Source organism: Hyalella azteca, unplaced genomic scaffold (assembly GCF_000764305.2).
Source record: "Hyalella azteca isolate HAZT.00-mixed unplaced genomic scaffold, Hazt_2.0.2 contig1316, whole genome shotgun sequence".
NCBI classification, from domain to species: Eukaryota; Metazoa; Arthropoda; class Malacostraca; order Amphipoda; family Hyalellidae; genus Hyalella; species Hyalella azteca.
The window spans coordinates 537,504-549,727 of NW_025931637.1; the positions used below are offsets into that span (position 1 = coordinate 537,504).

Sequence of the window (12,224 nt, forward strand, 5' to 3'; positions counted from 1 at the left end):
GCAGTGAAAACTTGAGGTACAACCTGGGAAGAATTAAGAAAGCTTAACTGGGACGACAAAAACTTGAACAAACCAAATAACCAATACAGATCATACAAACAACTGATGCATCACGTGTCGTGCTGTGATGGCCCGCACGTATCTCAGTGATGGCCCGCACGTACCTCAGTGATGGCACGTATCTCAGTGATGGCCCGCACGTACCTCAGTGATGGCCCGCACGTACCTCAGTGATGGCCCGCACGTACCTCAGTGATGGCCCGCACGGAGTAGTCCGCAGTGAAGGAATATTTGGTGGCGTCCAGCGACTGCAGGGAGCTGCCCAGCAGCGCGCCGCTCAGCTGCGTGCTCGCTGATATCGACTCTGCCATACAAACATTACATTAATAACATACGAGCATCTCACTTATAACATACGTACAAACATAACACTAATAACATACAAACATTACACTGAAAACATACAAAATCTCACTAATAACATACAAACATTACATTAGTAACATCCAAAGATAACACAAATATCATACGCATATATTGCTTTCTATAAACTTTTTGTCCACTAAAATAGAATCACTAGAAGAAATAACGTTTTTAGGAAATAATTAAAATTAATTTAATGTTTCTCTATGGTAAGAATTTTTTTCGGCAACAACCTGATCTGTTTAATCCGGCATCAGAGATTTATGGTTATACTTTACGGTAAATACAAATGGTAAAGTAAGAATTTGAGTGGAGCGTGTTAATGAGCTACACGCCAAAATGACGCAATAAATAACCTCAATGCAACATTTCTACGTTGTCTTCTGAACTCGAGAATTCAAAGTATTCCAACGTTCCTTTCAGGGAACCGAGACACTTTGGTCCAATAACGATATAGATTTTCCAAGTGTTTGGGTCATCCTGGTCCACTTTGGCAGAGCAAAAGGGGGGAGGGTATCAGTGCTGAGGGCAGAAACTGAGTAAATATTTGGACGACGTGCCACATTTATCCTGTGAGTAGCCACTTGAGCGGCGAGTACATGACTGACCGACGACTGGCTGCAGAGAATACGACTGACCGACGACTGGCTGCAGAGAATACGACTGACCGACGACTGGCTGCATGCAGAGCGCCGCGGTGCCGAAGTATGTGAAGGGGCCGCTCTCGAACGTCAGGTTCTCCTGGCCAATTGTCACCTCCACGTGGCCCTCCAAGATCAACACGAAATAATCTACTGCTTTGCCCTGCACGAAATAAATCATCATTAATAAATATACACTGGGAACGAGACAAAATCATTCTTGCCAACTTTTAATGATTTGAACAAATAAAATATTTTTAAAGCTATCAGATCGACCCTGAATGGCAGAGGCTAAAGCGATAATTATTTCCACGAATACAATATTTTAGAGGTGCAACAGACCTGAGTGTAGATGAACGTGTCAGGATCTTGTTTGTTGAGAGGGTCGCTAATTTTGATGCAGTGCATGACGTCCTGCGTGACGAGACGTCTCAGGATGCTCTCTGACAACATGCCTTCCTTGAACGGCTCCAACGCTGAAACATTCACATCAACTCACTTCAGCGATCTCACCTCACACTAATCTCCCTAATTTGAGAATAAAATGACGCGTTGATATGCTTAGGAGCTTTCAAATATATTATGATACTATGAAGTAATAGCAAAGCTCTTGAGATATAAAACAGCAACGCGAATTGCTGCATGGCCTCTGCATGGACAAAGCCATGCAGCAACTGTGCTCCGCCTCTGCATGGAAAAGGTGGAGCACATAACTCGGGGACAACAAACATGAAATTTATAACTAGAAATGCGCGGAACAGCAAACATAACAGCCAGATTTCTATGGATAAGAATCAAAATAATTTTTTTAATGAAATGAGCGTCGCGATTTCAAAATACAGAATGTACAGTTCAATCAAATAAATTTAATACAAGAAGGAAGCACTAAATTCATTTTTTTCCGGCGAATTTCGTAAGAAACGAAACGGCACAGAACAGCACAGCAGAAATAATGACATGTTCATGAATTTTCCCAGTAACTAATTGAATGGAAGCAAACAAGTACAGCGATAATCACTAGCAAATTACCAACCATCAGAGGCGTTAAGGTCGGGGCCCTGATCATTGACATGAAACCATTCCCTGCTTTTAATTAATAGAATTAATTCCTTTTTGTTGGAATGGTGAGTGTGGGAGGCCTTTTAAAAAAAAACATTACCACCTATGTCATGACTGAGAACAGAAGAAAGTGGTGACTTGGACATAATTACAACCAACCAGGGTTGGCGATTTTTTTTATTTTTTTTTTTAAATCAAAAAAATCAAAAATCGATTATTTTTTTGATTTTTTCATGATTTTTTTGATTTATTTGATTTTTTTGATTTTTTCAACTTTTTTGTCTTTTTGAAGTTTTATTTTTTATGTTGCAATTAGCCTACTAACAATAACAGTATATGGATCATAATGGATGGCTAAAAAGGGCACTTATTGCCTTCAATAATGGCCAACAGGCCAAGGTTATGTTTACCACTTTGGGATTTTTGGTGTAAACAATTATTGGTAAGTCTATCTAATCTATTCATTAGCTTTGTAAAGTTTGCATGGAGCAAGGTAATGAGCTAAATATTGACCATTTAACTGGCTTCAATATACAAAAACACTGCAGGAATGCAGATCTTCTAAACATTGAAGAGTCACACAACAGATAGGTAGCTGATAGCACCGTGCACAGCACTATCAATAGATCTACTAGTTTTATGTCCTATAAATCTACCAGACTCTACCCTCTATCGCAGGCAAGGGTCACGAGTCAGGCATTGCAGGCAAGGGTTACTTGTCATTATCGGCCTGTAAATAACAGATGTATACCGGCAACTCATCTGGAAGCTCCACTAATTATCAATTAAGGCTTCACTCTCTCCAGCACACAAACATTTGATAGATTAAAGTCTCGTTAGAATGATTGAGACCAACGTCTTGATCAACGTCTTCCTCTCTGCCACTCACTGACGCCTGCAGTATGCCAGTATCTACCCCTCGAGGCACTCAATATTCTCCAGGCCCTCAATATCCTTCCTCGAGGCACTCATAAATCACGTCACGCCACTCACTAATCACGCCACTCACTAATCACGCCACTCACTAATCACGCCACTCACTTATCACGCCACTCACTAATCACGCCACTCACTAATCACGCCACTCACTAATCACGCCACTCACTTATCACGCCACTCACTAATCACGCCACTCACTAATCACGTCACTCACTAATCACGCCACTCACTTATCACGCCACTCACTAATCACGCCACTCACTTATCACGCCACTCACTAATCACGTCGGTCTCGTCGACAATCTCGGCCTGTATGAGCTCCTCGATGACGTCCTCGAGCGTGACGATGCCCACCACTTCGTAGAACGGGTCGCCCTCGCCCTCGCTGTTGATGCGCTGGATGAACGCCATGTGGCCCTTGTTGCCTGCACCACAAACGCAGCCACCACCATCATCATCATCATCATCATACGTCATCATTGCCAGCAGCGGCCTGAATGTGCTATAGTGGCACCACTAGCTCGCCTTAACCACAGAAATGATCGAACATTCAGCCGTCATCTCTAAACTCACAAGTCTGTATAATATCAATACGGCATGATCCCAATACAGCAGCATCTCAACACAGTGTATCATATCAAGACAATATCGCCCCATTACACCATCTCACTAATACATCATCTCACAAATTCATCAGGTACAGTATCATATCAACAAAATATCATTTAATCACGGTTATCCAACCCTACAAATTTTCGTGTCCCAGTTGCGAATATCTTCACGCCAACATTGAAGATTAGAAAATAAACTAGCAAAACCTGCGTCTTCTGTGCACAGTAAGATAACAGTACAAAGATAAGGTTAATACGTTATTTAAAATACTTCGTCACATTATACTCGAGAACATCAACCGAGTATAGGCGAAGCAAGACTAACCTTAATTTACCTTTCATTTATGATTTTGATTGAATGGTGGAATTACTTGGACCGAAATGCTTCCTCATACTTCTTAAAACATCTACAAATTTATAAACATAATCCCAACGAAAAAGCTTAAGTTCAAGCGATAAATCCGAATAAATTTTGTTAGCATCAATGCGATGTGATGCGGACCTTCCTTGAACTCTTTAAAGATGGTGTCAAGCGTGGTGTCCTCGAAGACGAAGTTGAGGGCGTTCTGGTAGTAGTTGCTGACGGTCCTGAGGGGCGTGTTGTCGTCAGGGTCGATGAACGCCAAGTCTTTGATGAAGAGCATCGACACGATGTTTGTCCGCTCGTTCTCGAACACCGGGATACGCGAGTAGCCTGTGTGAAAAACTCTCTCAACGGGCGAAGACATTAGGGTACGTACACGGTGAAAGCAGGTTGCCAGCGTGCTGGTTACCTGCTGAGGCTGGCGCCTGCAACAAGCGCGAGAGGTTCACGGAGGAAGCAGGTAACCAGCTGCGACCTAATCAATGCTCTCGGTGAGCAAGTGTATTATTAGTGTATTTTATTATTGTGCTTTATTAGTGAACTTAATAAGTGTACTTTATATGTGTATTTTATTACTATATTTTATTAGTGTATTTTACTAGTGTATTTTATTAGTGTACTTCATTAGCGTATTTTATTGGTGTATTTAATTAGTGTATCCATGTTTTCACACTAGGCTCATCTGAGGTACGAAATAATTCCTAAGATACAAAGAAAATGGAGGGTTTAAAAAATGACCATATGCCAAGCAGGTTGAGCAGATAAGAATGTGCAGTACATTTCGGTAAATAGGTATAAGCAGGCTGTCGGCAGAAGCCTATTCGTACAGGTTTTCACTGTGAACACTAACATTATTATCCTATGTTCATTCTTGTGGCAGGTTGGAGCAGGTTTGCCCGCGCGGGCAAGCCTGCTTTCACTGTGTACGTATTTTGTGTACCCTTTTACAGTATTTTGGTGCTACTATGTGTTTTATGGGAGCTCGGTCGTTAGGATAGACAGGTAGGAAGTGGGTGTTGACAGTAGAGGTCGTAAATCACTATTGACAAAAAAATGTAAAGAAATTCCAGAATTCGGTGTTTAAAGATGCAACTGCGTTTTTAAAAGATATTTGTTAAAGTGAGCCAACAGAAGTGAGATACTATCACCCGTATCATGATCAAACAGTTGTGTTCGTAAGAGATAATTGTTGAACTAAGAAGTAAGTAGAGTTACCCTGCTTCATGATCTAACAGTTGTGTTCATAAGAGATAATCGTTGAACTAAGAAGTAAGTTGAGTTACCCTGCTTCATGATCTCGTTGATGGTGTTGAAGTTGAGGCAAGACTCGATGTTGAGCATAAAGACATCATCGAGAGGTGTCATGATCTCCTTGGCCGTCTTGCGGTGCAGCTCCAGCGCTCCACAAATGATGTTCTGCTCGTCTGCCTGCAGATCGTTCTGGCCGTACGTTACCTACAACACAAATCAATACATTTGTTATTATTAATATCAACAGTAATGCAACAAACCATAATTATTAGTAACATCACTTGTCGCGCAACACAAACAACGATTATAATGTATTATTATCACATACCAAGTCCAGCCATAATCATTGTTGATACCACCAGCCAGGCAACCAATTATAATTATAATTAATATCACCTGTCACACAAGTCCAAACAATATCATTATCAACACTACACAACTGTGTATATACAGTGGTCATGTATATTTCTATATTCATTGTAAACGCGGGGGTGAAATTATTTGCATTTCAGAACAATAGACAAATTGTTTTGTAACCTTTAGACTTATGGGTAAGGTATGTATAATCTAATTATATCATTTTAATACTCGTTCATCAATATCACGCGAGCGATGAGTGATGTATATCTCAGTAGGTATTCATTGTAAACACAGAGTAGGAAAGATTTGCATTGTTTCCTTAATTTCGAACAAAGTGAAAAGTTTCCCATATTTCGAAATGGTTTCAGGTTGTTCTAAAACGGAGACGATCAAAAATAATATTGACATTTTTTTGACATTGCTCTAATTTTTCAAACTTCCAGGACATATGAAAGACATTTTTTACACTGAATATTAATTTTCTTCAAATTTGTAAGCGCTATTGTAATAGTTCTCTACTATCCCCAGTTTCAATTCCTCCAAGAGCGGAGCATGCATTCCGGGAGCAGCTTTCACATGAAGAATATAACCGAACCAATACAATTTATATCTTGATGCATTTCACTTATTTGGCGAAATAATCTAAGCTTCACTTTGCCGTCCACTTATTTTCTCTCAATGAAATTCATTTCATAATAAAGTTATTGAAAGAAACCGAACGCACCATTTCTGAAATGAAGAAGCACTGCAGAGAGTTGCCTAGTTCATAAAAGAAGTAGCAGCGCGGCACTGCGGCAAGCGCCGCGGGCTGGAGTGTCGCAGCGTGAAAATATTCGCACCGGGCACACCGAACACTTCGGCATTCCATTTTAAATCATTTATAAACCCATCAAACACTTTTCAAGCAGAAAATTTCGATTAAAACTCTTCATGTGCAGTTTAGAAGACTTATTAATTGTAACAAAGAGTTCATGATTGACTAACTTTCTTAATTGTTCATAACGTAATGGAGTTCGATCCAGGTTACTATAGGCACCTAGTGATTTTTATTCATAAATAAAATTTACTGAATCGTTCCATGATATTAATTCTATAGGCTCGTATATCATTTTGGAAGTAATCTAAGTAATTTTAGGTACATGACAATCCAAGCGATTTCCAGTTCGTTGTCGCATTTTTTCGACAGCTCCACACCAACTCGTTAAAACAAAAATCTAATAAAAATGATCAAAAGACCATTTTTGTGCTTCGGCCGTAATATATCGTTATTCTTTAATGCCAAATTGCGGTCAAGGTAGAGCAAACTGTTAAATTGAATGACATCTAATTTTTACACAGTAATAGTTCTTATTACCATCGCCAAATAATTTGAGTCAGCAAAAAACTCTTTCACATGCAAAATTTTGTTCAAACGCAAAAATTTTTGTAGTATCTTATACAAAACGAAATTTTCTGGAATCCGATTTCTTTTTTAACCACAAAAATGTCACTAGCCAAACAATTCGGGACGCGGCGCTTTTCTTCTGCAAATATACTTTAGTCACATGCCAGTAACAGTCAGTCCGATATTATTGATGAGTTTCCATAGAAGCATTAACAACAGCCGTGCAAGACACCTGCCATGCCCAGGGTGTGAATGTTTCTATAGAAATAAATCAAATAATATTTGCCTGGCCCGTGCCCAGCAGTCTGGTGTGAAGCCGGCCTAAATTAGGAGCTTAAAAACGCACACAGCGCTAAATGGAATATTTTCACCTAATAGAAGAGAATACCGACATTGAAAACTGATTACAAGTCAAGGAATTAAATCACGTCTAGTTGAACATTTCATGCTAATACAAATTCGCCTCAAGGCTTTCGGGATATTTAGGCTGCGTTTCACAGTAGGCTAAGCAAGCATCTTGATGTGACACGCGTTCTTTTTGAACGCAACTCTTGTGTGCCACAGCCAGATTCAAAATCTCGTGAAACATTTATTCACCTTACCTTATGATGAGTTTAGGACGTCGTAGTCCAAGGTCACGCTGATGCGCCGCCTTCGTCGTCCTCCGTCTCCGAGTCGTCGTCGGATGTAACGTTGGACGTGTTCCGTCTATTTGCCCTCATTTGGGCCAGCTGATGCAAGATGCTGTTGCTTGTCACTTGCTGAGTACCGAGTCCTATTTATATGTCAAGGAATAATTTCCTCCTGAACACTTCCACACTGATTAATTATATATACTGACTTCCCTGATATCCCGCCGAAACACTGAAAAACACTTGGGCCCAAGCTGTACACATTTACAACTGGCCGACAAAGAAAAATAACCGTCACACACGATTATCTCAGCTCACGCAACAGTTCCAGAGAGAGCGGACACGTCACACACATGCACTGCGACGAAAATGTTGTCAGTGCTCATTCATTAGCGGATGAGTCTACAATGGTCAAAAATAATTGGTAAAATTAAATTGACGGACGAAGTAACGTTCATTTTAGATGCTATCACGATTTTCTCGAGCAAAGAAAAATCACAATGCGGACACTTTCTCGTCCAGCAAGAATGTACACGGAAACGAAATGCACTTCAAAACGTATTGCCTGCCTGGGCGCAGATGTAACTATATTGAGCAAGGCACGATTGGATACACGATCTAATAAAAGTTATACTTTGCTTTTCATGAAATCCAGTGTAAACCGTATTAATTTATTAGAATCATGCCCTGGGCAGAGTTAGGGGGACTTGAGAGGCGTCGAGCAGAGGGAACAAAGTCAAGGCCGAGGGAGGTCATCGATTGGCGGGCCGCAGCAGCGCGTCCGCTGCCCGGCGCATCGCTATACTGTAGCGCGGCAAGACCACGGCGAGGGAAGAAGAGGGTGAGGTGGAATGATACGTTGCAAGAATTTGACTCCACTTGGAATTGGTGAACAATATCAATCGGATACTGTTTGTGTAGTTCATGGCAATGAATTGTTTTCCGAAAAATTTGTATTTCACGGCGAGAACGTTGATTCATTTGAAATGGGACGTTCATGCAGTATTTAATGTAGTATATAATCTATATATATATAGGTCCTAGGACATTAGTTCCCTAACTGATACGCGCAGCTTTCCATGTGCTACGTGAACACTTTCGGACAGGAAAGGGGTCATGCAGGATTTTAAATTTGAGTATGTTTTACTTTACAATAATTTCAACGGCCTCACACAAAGTAAACTGGCAATGATTTCCAGCAGTTGCCAGAAGCCAGCCATGCACCAGGTCGCAGCGGCCCACAGTTGAGTTCAAACAGTACAAGTACTTAATGACGGTTGTACCGGCGTTCTAGTGGACGGCCGCCATGTGGAAATAAACCGTTTATCCTTTTTTCAGATGTTGTACGGGTTTCTAGTGTTAAATTTGAATAAAACGGCCAAATTTGAATAAAACCGGATCCCTTGTGAATCAAGTCACGAAAAGTTCAAGAATCGGCAACAGGCCATGGGCCTATGTCTTCAACGCCGACACTTCTATTCTATTCTATTCATATGGTGTTTATTTTCACGTGTTGGCCAGCTGGTGAGTCCGTTTACAGTCATGAACGCTGGTGAGACAGTTTAACAGTGATTTTTCCTATAGGTACTGTAGGGAAACCCTGATCTAAGACGTACAATGAGGAAACAAATTATTGGAGGAGTTCGAATTAAACTTTGCTCGCAATTTCGATCTTATGCAATTAATCAAATATTGTAAGAGAGAAAATTTACGGAGAATATGAGATCGTCTTATCCCCATGAAAATGAGTAAGATAAAGTAAACGTTTCTACGGAGTGACAGCTTATATGGCGAGTCCTGAGTTCAGAAATTCGGTAAAATTCACTTTCAGGCTTTGACTGAAGTTCAACCTAGACCAAACATTACTGAAGATAAGCAGAATATGCACTGTTCTAGGGATGTAGGGTTTAATAATTAGTAGCGGAGCTCCAATCTGACTATCGTTAGCTTGCTCTTATATCTAAAAAATATCGACATTTATGTAAATGTTTATAATACTTTAGTATCTTGTTTGTCTTCAGTGCCTTACTAGTAGTGTCGAACTTTATCTGTCAGACGGTAATTATTTCGCCTTGTTTTACGAATCTTGTTCCATCGCTGTATATGTCACTCAATTCTCACGTGTAAAGAAATATACATGTTGCCCCTTACAATATTGTAAATTGTTTATTGCCATTCATTCGTATGGTAGGGTCCCGGTTAAAACCTTGAATAATGCTAACGTAGCATATTTGTCCCGCTATAGTGACCAAACTTGACTTTCTTGATAACGAAATATGTTGCATGGCCTTCACACGATAACGCGGTGAGGCGCAATAACTCATTTGTGACCTGCGGTTCATGCCGTGTGACCTGCGGTTCATGCCGTGTGACCTGCGGTTCATGCCATGTGACCTGCGGTTCATGCCATGTGACCTGCGGTTCATGCCATGTGACCTGCGGTTCATGCCGTGTGACCTGCGGTTCATGCCATGTGACCTGTGCATGAGCTAGTGTGTTTGGTGCAAAATGAGCACAGTCCTTACATTTGAATGCTTATAAATTGTTTGAATAAACAATTCAGCGAATTTAAAGACTAAAGGTGTGGTGCAGCAACTCAGCGGCAGGAGTTAGTGAAGGGATAATCCTAAAAGCTGCCCAGAGTTTCAAGCTCAATTTAAAATTCGGGAGCTGCATTTTATGCCGGGGCTTGATTGAAATTGATGAAGGCTAGTCAAGTTGCAGCAAAAAGTTCACGGCCATGGCTTTTTATAGCTGAGTTTGATCAGATTTTCATGTTCTAGACTTGCAAGAGCAGTAAAAAGCACAGAGGAGTCAAGACAAATAAAAAAAATCAGTTTAGTGACTAGTTTCGGTCAAGAGTAATGATAGCAGTTGTACAAAATGCTCAAGGCTCAAGCCCTTTTATTTCTGTTGAACTTCTCCTTTTTCTCGCAGTTAATAAGCATGCCAAATTTTTAACCTATCTTTCTACATGTGCTTCACTAGACCAGAAAGTTGCTGATTGCGACTGAAGGTTTGAATATAACATCCAACTGGGCAGCTGCTCAGCACCCGGTAGTCATTACACTCAGTTCAACATTCCAACACAATTCGAGTTTACGGTTAAATTAATTATGTTCACATGAGACGAACATCGACAGTAAAAGCGTCAGTTAATCTGCCGCCGTCACAACTCTTGTGTTCACATGCACGTAGAACTATAATAAATGTATTTATGTAATTTGTTAACACAAGTGGAATCTGGAAATACAAGACAAATTTCTCGAAGACTTCGCTTAGGTCCATTGATTGCGTAATATCGACAAAGTCAACCTTAAGGCAGAAATTTCAACGAATAAGTTTGGTCGAGCTATTAATTTAAGCGTCAAGATCTAAGTAGACGAAAAAAAGAACATGCATTTTTACGGTGCGCCAAAGGCGAGTGTGGCAATGCATTAAAACATTGGACTTCTGAGAAGCAAGATACCAGGCCAGGCTTGCATTATTAGTGCATAGAGACGACTATCGACACACCGGCTCAATAACGAGTGAGTGAAGCGATTCACCTGCTCAAGCGAGCTGCGATGCTCATGCGAGGAAATTATTCATGTACTTACTTGAGTATGAAGTCGAGGCATGCGATAGTTGCAGAGTACTTTAAACTAACATGTACAAGCTATCGCGCATGTCGAGGACACGATAATACTTCACACAACTTATAATAAAACCTCATACATGACATTGTAATTTGGTTCATATAGTACGACTCCAGTCGACACGCTGCAGCAGCCATGTCAATGACATTTGGCCACTGCATTGTAAGCCTCCTGCCGCGCCTCCTTCCATTACATATTGTGAGCCTGCAGCCGTGCCTCCTTCACTAGATTGTGTGTAGCTTACTTAAAAAGTCAAGAGAACAGATGAGTCAAGAGACCAGCTTAGTCAAGAGACCGGCTTGAGTGAAGAGACCAGCTTGAGTCAAGAGACCAGCTTGAGTCAAGAGACCAGCTTGAGTCAAGAGACCAGCTTGAGTCAAGAGACCAGCTTGAGTCAAGAGTAGTCAAGAGACCGGCTGAGTCAAGAGACCGGCTGAGTCAGGAGACCGGCTGAGTCAGGTGACCGGCTGAGTCAGGAGACCGGCTGAGTAAGGAGACCGGCTGAGTCAAGAGACCGACTTAGTCAAGAGACCGGTTCAATCAAAAGGTCAAAATCCGCAAATATTTTTAGCACGCAAGTCCTAAAGATCCTTTTTTTTGCGGAGATGATGAATTTCGTATTCTGAAGACAGGAGATCACAATGGGTGACCTGAACATGATCACAGCCAGAGCACAGTTAAGCATCAAACATTTATCAATTCTCGACAAAGAGACACATAAATACGCCCCAACAATCGCCTTGAAACAATAAAGAATCTCTGGATGGTTTGGGCAGTGAAATCGCTTCAAGCAGAAGTCAATATTAAGATCGACACATTTCCACCCATTTCATTTTTAAAATATAGTGGACTGAAAAATCCTTAGTGAATTAGAGAAATCTTAAATTTTATTTTTCGACCTCTCAAGACAGTTTTGCCGGAA

At 40.8% G+C, this 12,224-nt stretch overlaps 1 protein-coding gene across 1 annotated transcript in view; it reads right to left on the bottom strand.

Moving 5' to 3' along the window:
* LOC108682831 (unextended protein) overlaps window positions 1-12,224 on the bottom strand; it is a 46,687-nt gene that overhangs the window by 7,652 nt on the left and 26,811 nt on the right. The window contains exons 8-13 of the mRNA XM_047882254.1: window positions 5,321-5,492; window positions 4,176-4,367; window positions 3,341-3,487; window positions 1,407-1,558; window positions 1,092-1,227; window positions 249-364 (exon numbers count right to left, since the gene is read on the bottom strand). Of these exons, the coding sequence (XP_047738210.1) occupies window positions 249-364; window positions 1,092-1,227; window positions 1,407-1,558; window positions 3,341-3,487; window positions 4,176-4,367; window positions 5,321-5,492 (915 nt within the window). The remainder of the gene's footprint in view (window positions 1-248; window positions 365-1,091; window positions 1,228-1,406; window positions 1,559-3,340; window positions 3,488-4,175; window positions 4,368-5,320; window positions 5,493-12,224) is intronic.